This window comes from Tenrec ecaudatus, chromosome 8, assembly GCF_050624435.1.
Source record: "Tenrec ecaudatus isolate mTenEca1 chromosome 8, mTenEca1.hap1, whole genome shotgun sequence".
Classification (NCBI taxonomy): Eukaryota; Metazoa; Chordata; class Mammalia; order Afrosoricida; family Tenrecidae; genus Tenrec; species Tenrec ecaudatus.
Genome location: NC_134537.1, coordinates 133,240,382 through 133,257,033, shown reverse-complemented (window position 1 = coordinate 133,257,033; position 16,652 = coordinate 133,240,382). Strand labels below are relative to the sequence as shown.

Below are 16,652 nucleotides of genomic sequence, written 5' to 3'. Positions count from 1 at the left end.
TGCCATCCTTACCTCCGAGGAGCATTCTGTCCATACGCTTCCAAGCCAGATGTTTCTGTTCTCTTCGCCGCGCGTGGCGCTTTCAGTATGATTCTTTACCACCACAAGTCAAACGCAGTAGTTCTTTCAGTCTTCCTTATTCAAAATCCAACATTCAGATGCATCTGAGCCAATTGAAAATAACATGGCTTGGGTCCAGAGCACGTTAGTCTTCCAAGTAACATCTTTGCTTTTCAACACTTTAACGAGGCCGTGTGCGGCGGATTTACCCATGCAGTGTGTCGCTTGATCTCTTGACTGCGGCTTCCCTGAGCAGCGTTTATAGATCCAAGCAAAACAGAACTCCTGACACTTTCAATGTCTTCTCTGCTTATCGTGCTGGTGCAGTCGTGAGGATTCGGGTCTTCCTTTCACTGAGTTGCAGTCCATACCGTGGGCTATAAGCCTTGATCTTCCTCAGCATTTTACTGTTCTGTGGCGTTATCATAGGATAGTAAGGGCTTAAGGCAAGTGCTCCATCTCTTGAGAAGGTCTCTGAACGTCTTGCCATATCACGGAGAACGGACTATGATAATGTTATAATATGTGTCTTATTCTTTGTATGCTAACTTATGGGAGCAGTTTCATAAATGGACTGTTATAAATATTGTAAATTTCCAAATAGTAAATTTTAAAGCTGAAACACCAATGCCTACCTTACCTATTACACTACTTTGAAACATATTGTTAAACGAGATTTTTCCGCAAACGATTCTAAAAGAAATCATTTCCAGCCGAAAATGTCTGATGAAAGTGCTTAGCTGCCAGTTTGAACACATGAGCCACTGCTCAGGGTGCGTGGCCGTCTGCTCTGTAAGGATTGACAGCCTCGGAGCTCCTGGGGCAGTTCTCTGTCCTGGAGACGCGCCAGTGGCTGGAGTTACTCAACAGCACTGTGGTTTTCCAGGAATGTAAATATACTCTTAATTAGTAACTCATTTCTAGAGTATTTTAAAATGTTCCTTGCGATTTACAAAGAAGCTCTATAACCTAAGATGCTTGTGTTTGAATTATACAACTCTTACTTTGTTTCATTGTTTAATGTATTAAGAATGCTGTTTTTTCTATTCACATTTAATTTCAGTATTATTCGAACAATTGATGGCAAAGTGCTACATAAATACAAACATCCAGCGGCAGTTTTTGGTTGTGATTGGAGCCAAAACAACAAGTAAGTTGGTTTGCTATTCTAGTTTTCCCCCTCAACATAATAATAATTATATTTAGGAGGTTTTAATCACCATAAAAATTAAAACTATTTCTAAAAGTAATCCTTATCACTTTTTAAAAAAGTAATATTCCCCTTGCCTAGAAAATGAGAAGGAACCTTGTAAATTGTCATTTATTTTAACTATCTCTTTTCATTTCAATGAGCCTTTGGTTAAGTGGTTGGTGGCTGTCTGGAAGCGTGGCAGTTCAAAGCCATCCACGCATGAGGGAAGGATTTGACAGTCTGCTTCCATAACAGCATTGGTGACCCTGTGGGGCAATTCAACTCTGTCCTATAGGTTTGCTATGATTTGGAATTTGAGGTGTCACTGGGTTTGGTTTTATTTTCATTTCAAGAAGTTTTCACGGCTTTCGCAATACCGATGATCTCAAAACTATTTTCTAGTACTTTGGGGGGAAGAAAAGCTTGGACTAACTAGTGAAACGTGGAAATCAGTGCAAAGATTGTATGAACTTCTACTATTGCAATGTGTCCTGGGATCAACACCGTTTAAGGAAGTTGTGCCGTGCCGTGGTGTTCCACGGTGGCATTGATTGCCCTTGCATTTGATACTTGTGTTGGTCTGGTAGATTGGAGAAACAAATTCAGACACATTCATATGTGTGTAAGAAGAGCTTTAAAGACAAGAACAATTGAATATTGAGAAAACATCCCAGCCCAGTCCAGATCAAGTCCATCAGCCCTATATTAGCCCATATGTCCAATACCAATCTATAAATTCCTCTTCAGACTCACACGACACATGCAATGACGCCGAATTCAGGGAGATCACAAGCCAGTGAGTGGAAAGTCTTATGGAGGCGTCTCAGTGCTGGCAGGGGTCTACACATGACTCCTTCAGCTCCAGGGCTCTCGCATAGCTCCATGTGCCTTGACAGCAAGCATTTCTTGCAGGGAGTGAGCCAGTGTCCTACCTCCAGTGTGCTATTTTATCTCCTTAGAGGCTTCAAGTGAGGTCATCAAGCTGCGACCTGATTAACAGGCTAAACTCCACCCCTTCACTCATAATAATCTCAAATTGGCAACAGAGCCTGTAACTACCACAATGCTGTCTCAAGTTGGATGGTTTTGAAAATTCAACCTTGCTTTTAAGAACCTAGTGTTTAGCCTACAGACCTCAGCTAAAACAAATGCTATTTCAGAAATAATTTTAAACTGTTCAAATAAGTGATAGCAATAGTTTGATATTTTTAATGTGCTTTGATGTTATTTCAGAGACATGATCGCCACTGGCTGTGAAGACAAAAATGTCCGTGTCTATTACGTAGCCACAAGTTCTGATCAGCCACTGAAAGTGTTCAGTGGGCACAAAGCAAAAGTGTTCCACGTGAGATGGTCACCTCTGAGGGAGGGGATTCTTGGCAGTGGTTCTGACGATGGGTCTGTATCATGGGATTCTGATTTGTTAGCGCCAAAGTCTTAAGTGTATATGTTTCTAGAAATGTATCTATTTGTATGATCCAAAACCATATGTAAATAATTTAAATATTTATGTAACAACTAGGTACTTATGAGTTCCTAAATGCGATCAACCCAACCAAATGAAATATTATCATACTTATATTACCCTAATATTCATGGGTTTTGTTTTTTTGTTTTACTTAGTGTGGATACTTATTTGTATCTTATTAGCAACACAGTGGACAAAACAGCAATTCTAAAAGGATCTGTGGGAGAGAAGAAAGGATCTGAAATAAATCTCTAGCACATACAAAGCGGAGTTTGTTTACAGATGTTCTGACATAGAAACAGAAAAAAGAGTTGTTTTCTGTTTACGTATGAATGAAATTGGATAATTCCCTCTAGCCTGAAGAGAAGCTATTTTAGAAGTGAAAGTGACTTAACAATTTTTATAGATTTGAGAGCAAAATCCTTACCTATAAGTTTATATACAAACAATATATATTTCTGTGGTATACTTTTAGTCACTTTGAAGACAGGATACATTTAGGTATGAGAGAGATTATTGTGCAACGTAAAAGTCATAGCACAGGTTTTATATCAAATAATTAGGGTTTTTTTTCTTGAAATTGGGGATTAGCTGTACATTCATGCAATTGTTGTGGGTTATCATTTAAAGTGGTATTTCTACTAAGGATGTCATATGAAACTTAGGAAGAGTTATTATTTTAGATTATTCAAGAGCCTTAACATTCCGCCTGGAAAGTTACAGACCCTCTTGTTCCATTGGAGCGCCCCAAAGTCCCATGGCTGACCAACAAGCATTAGTATCTAATGTGTGCCACATAAGCAAGGACGCCTGTTTTAGGGTCCTCGGTGGGAACATTTAAGTATTTTGTCACCCAAAAATAAATCACTTAAATATATTCTCATTTATGAATGTAAGACATCAGACTTAGAATAAGTCCGATGCTGGCCATTCATAAGAAGGTAGCATTAACAACATTTAATTACGGTAGCCCTCATTCCCCGCCATCAAGCTCATTGCAACTCATAGTGACCCAATGGAGCAGGATAGAACTGCCCCTTGGGGGTTTCTACGTTTTTAAGACTGAGCCTCTTGTCTCTCTTCCCGCCCCAGCTGCTGGTGGTTTGGAACTGCTGACCTCGCGGTTAGCAGCCTAACATATAACCACATGTAACCAGTGCATTGTCTCTTAGGAGGAATAGGGGTGGGGTGGGAGAGTTATAGGCAGCAAAGAGCACAATGCCTTGACAAAACAAAACTATGTATCTACTTGGTAATATGATTTTTGAATCATTGTTAAACCAATACCAAAACAAGCCCCCTGCCGCCTCGTTACTGCTGACTCACAGTGACTCTACATGGGATCATCTCCAAGGTTGGAAATCTTTACAGGAGCAGGCACCTCTACGTTCTCCCAGGAACTGGCCAGTGGGCTTGAATTCAACCTTGAGGTTTGCAGGCCAATGCTTACCTGACAAACGCATCAGCCTTTGAATTAGGTTAGCACCAATAGGAGACTAAAAAAAATTATAGTTTACCCAAATAAAATTGGCATTAAGGGGTCTTAGATTTTAATAACATCTCTCTCTACTAAAATAAATATGTTAAAGCAATATTATGAATCAGCTGCTTTTAAATGTATTTAATGTATTTTCTTGATTTGAGATTGAGCTCAAATTAAGCAACTCATTTTTCTGACAGAAACATGGAGGAATTGTATTGATAAGAGTGTACTTACTGGGAAATGATGTTACCTTGACCCTTGACATCATGCTGATTTTTCTTGTATTCGTACTGACTGATCCCGTGGTGAAAAAAAAAAGTGTACTTACTGAGTTTTCCAATAATAGCCACCATCACACTTGAAAGTCATTTGAGAGCTCTTAAATTACTGCATTTGTCTTATTTGTCTCTTTTTCCCCTCTTTGGCTATTTTTTTCACTATTTTATTTTAAGAAAGCTATTTTTAAAGAAACAAACTATGAAATAGTATATTTACTTTCAGTAGTAAATAGCCAGTAAACATAAAGAAAATAACTATGGGGGAAGGGCGGGGGAAAAAAAAAAGAAAATAACTATGCTGGAATAGGCTAACATTTGCCTCGTTGAATACTCATTTCTATAGTGTATAAAAGATACAATAAAACATAAAATGTTTTCTAAATAGACTAGGAAATAATCATTGTGTCCCATTAAGGTTGTTAATTCTTTAGATAAATTATGCCCTTAATGACTTACAACGTTCTGTTTTCAGTTCTGTTCGAATCTGGGATTATACACAAGATGCTTGCATAAATATTCTCAGCGGACACACCGCACCTGTGAGGGGATTAATGTGGAACACTGAGATTCCTTATCTACTAATATCTGGTAGCTGGGACTACACTATAAAAGTGTGGGACACCCGAGAAGGAATTTGTTTGGATACTGTGTACGATCATGGTGCAGATGTATATGGTAAAGTTTTTCATTTATGATGTTGATATATTAACGTAACTTCTAAGAAGTACAGTGTATTGAATATCTCATGGTGTTTAATTTAATAAATTATATTTACTTACTAGAAAGTGTGCCTGTTTATAACTGGAATATCAATACAGCACCCACTCACTGACATCCAGTCAGTGCTGACTCATAGTGAGTTTCTGAGACCGTAACACTTTTTATTTAGTTAATTATTTTTTCTATCTAAAGATAGACTGTAACTCTTTATGGAAGTAGAAAGACCAGTCTTTTTCTCTCTGAGCTGCTGGTGGTTTCAAACTGCCAACAAGGATGAACGCAGTCTAACTCATAACCACTACACCACCAGGGTTCCTCTCAGAATATGTAGAAGGTAGTAGAAAAAGTCGAAGGAAATTATCAGAGGATAGTCATTGTTAGACTTGTCTTGCTGAGAATTAAAATAAAAACAGATTATTTTTCTCATTTAACTCTCATTTATTTTTACAACCTAATATAGCCATTCCCACCTATGTTTTTAGTCCAATGACTTTTTGGCTGAGGCAGTGTGGTACTAAATACCCATGAGAATCTCATTTATTTTTACATATTCTGAATGTAAAAGTATCAGCTTTCTTTGTCTTATATGAATTTCATCCACCCATTCATCAATTCACATATTGATATTATAGTATACCTGCTCCTTAACTGACTGAAAATAATTTCAATGTATGCACTGTGGACCATTTTCTTGATAATAAATGTTCAGTTATATATTCATATAATATGCTAAATAATTTATTACATGGTTGCATTTTTGTCAATATGTTAATTGAATACAATTATAGTATGCTTTAGCTCTAAGAGCCTTACAGTTGTTTAAAGCATTTCTTCATAACTGCAATTTTGTAGAAGTTTTGTGAGCTATATATGACTATTTTTCAATTTCTACTTTAGTTAAAATGCAAGTTTTTTCCCATCAGGTTTGACATGCCATCCAAGTCGCCCTTTCACTATGGCCTCTTGCTCCCGTGACTCGACCGTGAGACTCTGGTCCTTGGCGCCTTTGGTCACTCCGTTACAAATAAATATTGTGGCAGACAGACCTTGGGAAGAAATTATCGGGAACACTGGTATTGAACACATGCATGCACTCCGTTTTGTTTTTTATCACTATGTTATAAGCAGTTTTTACTCACTAAATCCTGTCTGTCTTCAGATAATGCTATACAGCAAGGCACTGCGCCTCTATTGTGTGGCAAAGTATCAAGAGATATTAAGCAAGACATAGAGAAAGAAGCTGGAAATCCACGAGTGAAAAAACTGAAATGGTTTTCAGAATGTTTATCAGTAAGTAATAAAAATTATATATGAATTTTGTCTCTTCAGCCAAAATGCATCACTACAACCATAGCCATTAAGTCGCGACTTATTTACATCGACCATCCCAGTTCTGCGCATGACTCTTAGCCTGGCCATTACAGTGCACAAAAGCGTGTCAGATAATTTTTAAATAGTTAAATTTGTTTCTTGTTCAACTTAAATGTACTTGTTTGATCCTGTTTGTGAACTTGGAAATGCTGTGGGTGCTGGTTCACTATGCATGTCAACGTTTTAGCCTCCAGGTGGCAGTCACAATTTATGGAACCTGGTTGCCGTGATAAAAGGGCAAGATGATAGCTTACTTCCTCAGAGCTACGCTAAAGGAATAATGCATTTGAAACACCTGATCAAATTTAGAACTGTAAGTAAGCTGCGCAAATACCATGTACTTAAGCAAAAATGTTTTCTCTATGTAATAAATACTAAAATCAGAAGTCAAATATACTGTTCTCAAGTCTATGCCAACTCACGATGAACTGATGCACCGGGGATGGACAGCCGCATCTCTCTCCCAGAGCAGCTTGGGCACCGTCCCTCGTTAGCAACCAAGCAATTCCACCGCGGTGATCAGGGCTCCTTCAATAATGACCAACCCCTAAACTCAATACAAGAGGACGTCAAAAAGTTTGTGAGAAAATTCAATTATCTCTTAATTTTACTTTTCCAAAAATGCATAGGAGCCCTTTTGTAAGGCTTGTAATGGTTAGACTAAACTAAGTCAGCATTGGGAAGATGCATCTTTTGGTAAACCAATCGTGACAGTATGAAGTACTTACGAAGAGATTAAAGGAACTGTAGTTTTCAATGGACTCGAATCTCCTGAAATTCTTTCAGGGCCCCTCGGAACGCCTTGAAAAGCTGTTCTTTATCTCAGTATCAAAGATCGCGACATAGACACTGCCCTGTTTTACTCCCAGAGAGACTACCTAATAAACTTTATTCTGAGATGTTTATGTTAAAATTGATCATAGTAAATGACTTCATGAAATTTAATACGAAACCACTGGTTTCTTTGTAGCTAGCAAGTTACCCTGTGATGACAGCAAAAGCAACCCTGAACCAGAGAGAAGTGATCTCCTATGTCTGCAGTGAAATGTCCATGGTTAACTTTGGAGAGAACTGTGGCAGGGATGTACATTTGATGGTCTCTAGAAAGGGTATTTTCATAAAGCGGAAGTACTTTACCCTTTAAACACCAAACTAAAGATTCAATGTAAAATCAGTTGAAAACACAGGAGTCTTTCAAAGCAAGCCAGAATTGGGGTTGTTGTTAGAGATCTCTGCATGCATTGTGACGATGTGTTTGTATATCGCAACTCTTTACCACTGCTATGGGGCCTGTATTTCTGGACAATTGCAACAGCCCAAAAGTTTTAGGAACAAAGGAATTTTCTCCAATCTCCCACATCTAAATATCATTTTTATATAGTCATTGTATTTTATAAAGAGAAAACTTTGATTTAATAGTGACTTAATTTTTAGATAAGCATTAAGTGTACAGCAAAATTGTGCAGAAAGTACAGAGTTCCCATATGCTTTCTCACTTACCTTGGTAGATGGTTTCTACCACTATTAATATAATTTATTACAATGGACAAACCATTGTTCATATCTTGTTATTAACTAAAGTAATTTACATCGAGTAATTTTGTATATCAAGTTTAAAACATTCCTTTTTCAGTGCTATATTTAGATATATATTGATATACAAAATGCTTTTAAAAATCATTTGTTACCACTAGAAATTTAGAATATTTTCTCTTCTTTATAACCAGTCTGAAGCACAAGAACTAACAACTGTAAAGATGTCCAAATTCGGTGGTGGTATTGGTGTACCTACCAAAGAAGAAAGACTGAAAGAAGCTGCTGAAATACACTTGAGATTAGGACATATTCAGAGATATTGTGAACTTATGGTTGAACTTGGAGAGGTAATTATGCTATTAAAGTAAAATAAATGTGTCTAATAAAATAGTCTACATGTTAGTTAGATACTAAGTATTCAGCTTAATTTCTCCCAAAATCTAATTAGCTATCTGCCAGTCAGAACCACTGATCTCAAAGGCAAATCCCCTGTCATTTGAAAACCTGTTTATTAAAAAACAAACAAAATGCAACACTGCCTCTGAGTTGATTCTACACCATAATAAGCCTCAAAGAGAACAGTTGAATTGCCCCATTGTGTTCCCATGGCTGCATCTGAATATTTATGGAAACTGTCTATTTTCTCTCTCTCCCATGAAATGACTGGTTGGTTAAAACCAACCTATTGGTTAGCAACCTAATGCTTTCACGACTATGCCACCTGGGAGCCTGGTAGACATGCAACTTTCCCCATTCAACCTCAGTGTATAGACTCAAAACCCCAGTAATCTATGTCCTAATAAACCATCCAACTGATTCCTATTTTTGCTAAAGCTTGAGAATTGTTGTCCTAGAATAGAATCCATATTTCTTAAAACACACACAAATATGTACACATGGATATATATCTGGTTTGCTCCCAATGGGATCTCCTTGCTAAGGACACTTGTGAACTCCTCCCCCACACTTGCCAGAAGAGGAGGTTCCGCTGTGGAGCATACAGGACTCCTGAAAAGCAGCTGGTGGGTTAATAGTGCCAATATTTTAGATGACAGCTAAGTGTTTAGCTACGGTGCCACAGGGTTCATTTAAAAACTATAGGTTAATTTAGAATAATAACTTTTATAATTACAAAGCATGCTATTAAGAATACTCATAAAAACAAACCAAACTCACTGGCATTGAGCTGTTCCTGACACACAGCACCCTTAACTAAGGGTCGACAGGAACGGACTCAAAGTGGCGGGTGGGCCCTAGTAGCTGACCTCCCAATGTGCGGTACAATATTTATCCACAGACTACTAGGATACCGCAAATACTTAAAATGAAACAGGACCGTTTTAATTTAATAAACCAAAATTATATTTAGCTTCTGTTTTTATTTTCTCATTCATTTTGAGATAAACAATAAGTCACAGCCTGGCCTAAAATAATGAAATGTGCCTTTTCAAATGTTATGAGCCAACATTGCGAACTTGAAACATTTAACCAAAGAATGAGAGGGAGGGCAGTTGTGGTTGAGTGGTGAACTTCCTGCCTTCCGTGATGAAGACCTAGACAGTGGACCTCGTTTCCAGCCACCCCCAAGCCAGTGAACACCCTAGGGGTCAGGTCTAAGGGTTGTCTCCCATTTTATATGGTGTAAGGGCACACTGCCCAGCAGCATTCACCAACCATTTTAGAACAAGGTAGTACTTTTACTTTTGAATAAATAAAGATTTGACTGATAAGTTACTTTTATCAGCACTACTAGAAACCACAAAAGTACCAATCAAAAAATCAAGAGGCAGGGGCCACAATAGATGAATTCTAGTAAAATGGGAGAAAAATGGAGCAGAACTTAAATTGTCTTAAGGGATTAGATGAGACAGGAGGATTCTCTGAAACTGTGGCTGACTTTTTTAAGCCTTAAACTGAAATTAGCCTTTGAGGTCACCTCTTAGTGAGAGAAGAGATTGACACAAAAAATTTAAGTTATTATCCATTAGTTCCTAAGATATTATCCATTAGTTCCATGCTCCATTTGAAAAAAAAAAAGAAAGAAAAACTACATGAGACCAAATAGTCAATAAGTATTCTAAAGCAAAGATGAGAACATAGGGAACAGGAACACTAGAATACTGAAAATAGAACAACCAGAATGCAATTAAAGGGAATGTTGACACATTGTGAAAAATGTAACTTATGTTGCTGAACACTTTGTACAGAAATTGCCAAATGAGACCTTAATTTGCTTTATAAACTTTCGCTCAAAACAACAGAATGTAATTATCAAATATCAAGGAGAAAGGAACAAAATATGGCCGAATAATTTTTTGTATTTCTGAGTTTTATATTTGAATTTTTATATTTTAAACTGTCTTTAAAGCCTCTTAATCATCTATTTATACAGCTTAATGATTTTATTGTATAATTTCATAAATGGACAGTGATTGTGCAATCCTTTAAATCAGAATTATGTTCAACCTTTTAGTGGTTTATTACCACCTCCTTCTGAATAGTTTCCATCTCTGTAAGCTTAGTAATATTGGGTAGTAATTGTTGTTGGAGTTAGGAAAATATTTAATCTTTGCACTACCAAATATGTTTTTATTTAAATTTATTTATTTAATTAAAAATTAATTCCATTTAGAGTTATATTTCTTTCTCCCAATTACCCCCAACTATAACAAATTTTCACTAAAACATAGTTAAGAGTAACTTAAAAATAAAAATAATCCATGAATTAAATATATAATATTCAAAGGTGTCTACTTAAAATGTAATATTACTTACACATTAATTTCTAGTTTTCTAGCCATAATTATAGGAGAACTCTAGTGTTTTGAGAAGCCTGGATAGAAATGAAATTTTGATTCTTGCAGTACTACTTCAGCAAACTTTCTCTTGCTTTCCTTTCCAGCCTTGGAACCCGTATCATCAAATAACAGCACGTCAGACTTAATGGAATAATAGGGCTCTTCAAAAGCAGTCTGATTTTTAGAATATGAAGATAGGTGTCATAAAAGTAGAATGACAAAATTATAAAAATTAGTAGGGAGAGGGTAACACCAAGAGCGGTTGGGGGATGGGAAATTAATAACAAAGAGCACAAACAGAAGAAAATGTTGTAAAGTTGATTGTGGTGATGACTGTACAACTGTCCTGGATATGACTGAACTTTTAAGTCATAGGATGCTTGGATTATGTCCCAATGAAACGGTGTATAAAAAATTATCTATTAAAATATATTTCTAAAATAAAAATACAAGATGTTACTACATCATGATAAGCCTAAGAAAAATGAATCGGGAAAAGAAAAGGAAGTCTAGTTGTTAAGTATAAGAGAAATAAAATTTTAGTCTTGATTTTTATAGATCATAAAAAATTACTCTGTATGTTAATAGAGTTTTGAACTACGTACTTCATTTACTATCAGTCCTTCCTCTCTCTCTCTCTCTCTCTCTCTCTCTCTCTCTCTCTTACCCACCCTTTCCTACTCTTACCTCCCTTGTTACACCTTTGTTCCTGCTTTTTCTCTCAGTCTTAGTCCCTTTCTCCCCAGCTAAAGAATATCATTTTACTATCTCATTTTAAAATTAATCAAGACCTTCTGTTGAATGCATGATGTAGCATACAAAATATTCCTTTAAATCCAGACGCTGAAACATCCCTTATTATAAATGTGAGCTCACGGGGGAGATGGTTTAAGGGCTGGGCAATGCGATGGAAACACACATGCTTATGCTTTGCTTCTGTTCTTCGCTAGTGGGACAAAGCTCTGTCCGTTGCACCAGGCGTGTCTGTGAAATACTGGAGGAAGTTAATGCACAGGTAAGGCAGGGAATCTGAGCCTAAATACAGGTTTTAAGATCGTTCGTTAAAAAGAATCAATGTGCAGATAATGTGGTTGTTTTTAAGATTTCTTATTCAGATGCCATTTTAAATACTGAGTGCTTTTGTTTCTACTGATACAAAAAGTAAATTGATAACATAACATTTTTGATGAAAACAATGAAAGGTAATTTTCCTCATGTCAGTAGAGGAAATTCGTGATCATTGTATGCAAATCAGCAAACATACTTACTGACCAGGGTATTGCTATTGATACATAAGTGGTCAGGTTCTCTCAGGGTTACCAAAAATTAGAGGAATACTTATTCTACATATAATCTCAGAAATTCTCAGCAGATGCACCCTTTGCTATTGTCTGCCTATGGCTGTAAGGGGTGAGCGCAGGATTAAAAGATATCTTCACCACTGACCAGACTTGGTCCAATATCCTGTTCTGTTGGCTTGTTTTTGCTGCTGGATGTTGTCCTGGTAACCCTGTGCACAGCAGAAGGGAGCCTCGCCTGGTCCTGTGCCATCCTCACGGTTGCTCCTGTGCTTGAGCTCATTGTTGTAGTCTTTGTCATTGCGGGCCTCACTCTTTGGGGCCACCCCTCTACTTTACCCAGGATGATGTCTTTCTCCAGGCCCTGGTCTCACCTGACAACATGTTCAAAGTATATGAGAAAAAGTTTCCCCCACCCTTTCTCTAAGGAGCAGTCTGCTTGCACTTCTTCCAAGACAGTGTATTTGTCCTTTTAGCAATTCATGGTATTTTAATATTGTTTGCTAGTAAAACAATTCATATGTATTGATTATTCATTGATCTTCCTTGTCCAGTGTCCAACTTTCACATGCCTATGAAGAAATTGAAATACCATGGCTTGTGTTAGGCCCACCTTAATCCTCAAAGTAGCATTCTTGCTTTACAACACTTTAGCAGTGGTTCTCTACCTGTGTCATGCCATGGCCCTTTCATACAGTTCCTCATGGGGTGGTGACCCCCCAGCCATAAAAGTATTTTTGTTGCTACTTCCTAACTGTCATTTTGCTACTGTTATGAATTGGGCGACCACTGTGAAAGGGTTGCTCAGCCCCCAAAGGGGTCACGACCCACACAGGTGGAGAACCGCTGCTTTAACGAGTCCTTGTACGGCAGATATTATGCCATGTAAGTTGGTGTTTGAGCTCCCAACTGCTCCTTCCATGAGCATTGATTTCAAATCCAAGCAAGATGAAATTCTTGAAATAGTCCATCTTTTTCTCCATTTATCATGATGTTATCTATAGTTCAGTTGTGAGGATGTGGGTCTTCGTTAAATCGAATTTTAAACCACACTGAAGGCTTCCATCCATGGTCCTCATCAGCAAGTGCTTCAAGTCCTCATCGCTTTCAGCAAAAAAGGTGTGTCATGTCATTTTCATATTGAATTGTTAACAAGCCTTCCTCCAATCCTCATGCCATATTCTTCTTCACATAATCCAGGCTTTCTGATTATTTTCTCAGAATACAGATTGAATAAATATGATGAGAGGATGCAATCTTGATGCACACCCTTCCTGATTTTAAACCTTTCGGTATGCCCTCGTTCTGTTCATAGCCCTTTGATCCATGTACAGGTTCCATATGAGCAAGTATTCGGCAATCCCCATTCTTCTCAAGGCTACCCATACTTCATTAGGATTGTGTTAGTCTGGGTAGACTAGAGAAAAGAAACCCAGAGATACTCATCTATGTTCATTAGAGTTTCATGTAAAGGGTAAGTTTACTCTAAGAAAGCACCCCAACCCAGTCCATTCCAAACCCACAAGTCCAACATTAGCCCGTACATCGGACACCAATCTACCCAGTCTTCCTGAAACTCACAAAGCCCATACAATGATGCCGACTGCAGGAGGAAAACCGAATCAGAGAGCGTGTGAGCATCTCAGCACTGGCAGGGGGTTCCACATGGCTTCTCCAGCACTCAGGGCTGCATCAGGGTAGGTCCATGTGACTTCTCCTCAGGTACATCTCTCGCAGGAAGTGAGCCTTGCCAGCTGAGGAGAGGACTAGCTGAGGCAGCCGCACACCGATCTGGCCATCAGAGAGCAAGAGACCAGAAAGGTGATGTCCGCCGAGCTATTTATCTCTCCTCCCTTCAATAAACTGCCCTTCAATGAGCCCCACACGTGTTCATAAGCCAGGTTTGCACAATAAACTATCACAATGAACCATACAGTCCAATGCTTTAACATAGTCAACAAAATACAAACAACATCTTTCTGATATTCTTTTTTTTTAGCCAGAATCCACCTGACATGAGCAATGATATCCCTTTTTCCATGTCCTCTTCTGAATCTTCTAGAAGTTCCCTGTAAATTTACTGATAGAACCATTATTGCATGATGTTTGCAAACATGTACTTGCATGTGATATTAGTGATATTGTACTATAATTTGAACATTGTATTGTTCCCTTTCTTTAGAATGGGGGAAAATATGACTCTTTTCCCATCAATTAGCCAAGTAATTGTTCTCCAAACTTCATGACATAGATGAACGAATGCTTCCAGTGCTTCATCAGCCTGTTGAAACCTTTCAATTGGTAGAAAAGAGGATTGGTGGTTGGAATATATGGCCGAAATGATCTATGTGAGAGTAGAGATTTCATGATAGAATTTTGCAAGGTCAAGAGTGACTCATTGCAAATATTTTTTAAAACAACATAAATAGAGATTGTTCATGTGGACCTTAACAGATGGAATCAAAATGACTGTACTTGTAGGAAGAAATGATGAATCACAATATCATCAGCCATGTCAAGGTCACAGGATGACTATGGTACATCTCATCAATTGCTCAGATGCATGTTCAGGTTGAAATCTGAGAACATTAAAACAGGTCCATAAATTCCAATATAGGACTTTGTGCATATCCCACCTGAATTTGAAGGCCATCTCAAGATAAGTTTTGATACACTGAACACTAATTATTAAATATGTTGCGGGATGACATCCAGGAAATCATGCATGAAGAAAACAAAGCATCATTAAAAAGACGGGGGGGAAAAGAAAAGACCAAAATTTATGTTAGACGAGACTCTGAAATCTGCTCTAAAATGTAGGAAGGAGATAAGAATAATATGCAAAATCACTAGACCAAAAATAATCCACTGACTCAATCATTTCAAGCGGTAGCATGTATTTATGCTACCTAGAGACATTATGAAAACATTTGTTGAAACGATCTGTAAATGGATGCAGTCCTGTAAGAATCCCTTAATCTATGCCAAGAAATCTGGAAACCAGCTAGTTGGCAAGCTGACGAGAAAAGATCCATGTGTGCCCATTCCAAGAAAAAAACTCCAAAACAACAGGTGATCAAACAGAATGTGGAGTTTATCATTAATATCACTCAAGTAAAATTTTGCTGAATATGATTTTTAAAAATTATAACAGGACATCAGCAGGAAATAGCCAGATTTGAAAGAGGATAAGGACCAAAATACATCACTGTGACATCAAATGAATCTTAGATGAAAGCAGAATAGCAGAAATATGTTTACCATGTATACTCGAGTAGTAGTCGATCCGAACATCAGCCGAGGCAGCTAATTTTACCACCAAAACTACATGACAATGTGCTGAAAAAACTTGGTTTATACACAAGTATAAACGGTACTTGTTTAATTTATTGACTATGAAAGGCAATATATGATGAATTATATAAAAATGTCGTTAATATTTCCAAAGATGGGAATTCCAAACATCTTATTGTACCCATGCAGAACCTGTGTGTGCACCAAGAGGCAGTCATTCAAACAAACGAAAGAGGCACTGTGGATTTCCTTCTCTTTAAATCAGGAAAGATGTGCACCAGGGTTGTATGCTTGCACAACATTTATTTAATCTGTATGCTGAGAACATAATCCAAGTGCCCAGGCTGCAAAAAGAACTTGGCATTGGGAGTATAATCCCGTTTCTATAGAACTTTCAGTACGCCGGTGACATAACTGGGCTGAATTTGAGGAGGACTCGAGGTGCTTGCTGATGAAAATGAAAGACTGCAGTTCGCTGTGTGACTGCAATTCATTCTAGAGAAAGCCCAAATCCTCACAGTGCATCAGTAAATAGTATGATAATGGAGAAAGGATCGAGGTTGTCCAGGATTTCATTTTAATTAGAGCCACAATCAAGGCTCATGGGGCTAAGGGTCAAGCAAACAAACGATGTATTGACTTGGACAAACGTGTTGTATAAGACCTCTTAAAAGTCATAGAAGAAGGATGTCACTTGGAGCACTGCGGTGGGCCTGAGCCAAGCCCTGGTATTTGCTGTCACATCTTACGTAGGCGGAAGTTGAAGCATGCGTGAGCAAGACCACAGAGAAATTGAGGAACATGAACTCTGTGGTGGTGAGGAAGACTGAAAGCACCATGGACGGCCCCAAATCAAACAAATGTGCGTTGGAAAAAGTATAGCCAGAACACACATTAAAATCAAAGATGACAAGACTTTATAGTACATACTTTGGATATGCTATCAGAATACCAGTCCCTGGAAAAGGACATTATACTTTGAAAAGTAGAGGGTCATTAAAAAAGAGCAAGACCCTGAATGAGATGTTTTGCATGGTGGCTGTAACAGTGGGTCCAAACGTGGCAGTGGTGAGGGGTGGCAGGACAAGACACCATTTAGCTCTCTTATTGTGAGAAAAGGTGTAGGGGCCATGTTTGACTCCTTCAGCTCCCCC

General features: G+C 37.9%; 1 protein-coding gene and 1 non-coding gene across 6 annotated transcripts in view; both read left to right on the top strand.

Moving 5' to 3' along the window:
* WDR17 (WD repeat domain 17) overlaps nt 1–16,652 on the top strand; it is an 88,340-nt gene that overhangs the window by 48,486 nt on the left and 23,202 nt on the right. For 3 of the 5 annotated variants that reach the window (XM_075555784.1, XM_075555783.1, XM_075555785.1), the window contains 8 exons: nt 1,124–1,210; nt 2,486–2,650; nt 4,954–5,156; nt 6,125–6,274; nt 6,361–6,491; nt 6,760–6,885; nt 8,300–8,455; nt 11,857–11,921. In XM_075555784.1, the coding sequence (XP_075411899.1) occupies nt 1,124–1,210; nt 2,486–2,650; nt 4,954–5,156; nt 6,125–6,274; nt 6,361–6,491; nt 6,760–6,885; nt 8,300–8,455; nt 11,857–11,921 (1,083 nt within the window). The remainder of the gene's footprint in view (nt 1–1,123; nt 1,211–2,485; nt 2,651–4,953; nt 5,157–6,124; nt 6,275–6,360; nt 6,492–6,759; nt 6,886–8,299; nt 8,456–11,856; nt 11,922–16,652) is intronic. The other 2 variants (XM_075555787.1, XM_075555786.1) reach the window with 1 other exon arrangement.
* Nucleotides 4,438–4,506, top strand: LOC142455912 (small nucleolar RNA SNORD41). Its single transcript, XR_012786022.1, has one exon. It is a non-coding gene; the product is annotated as a small nucleolar RNA SNORD41 (small nucleolar RNA).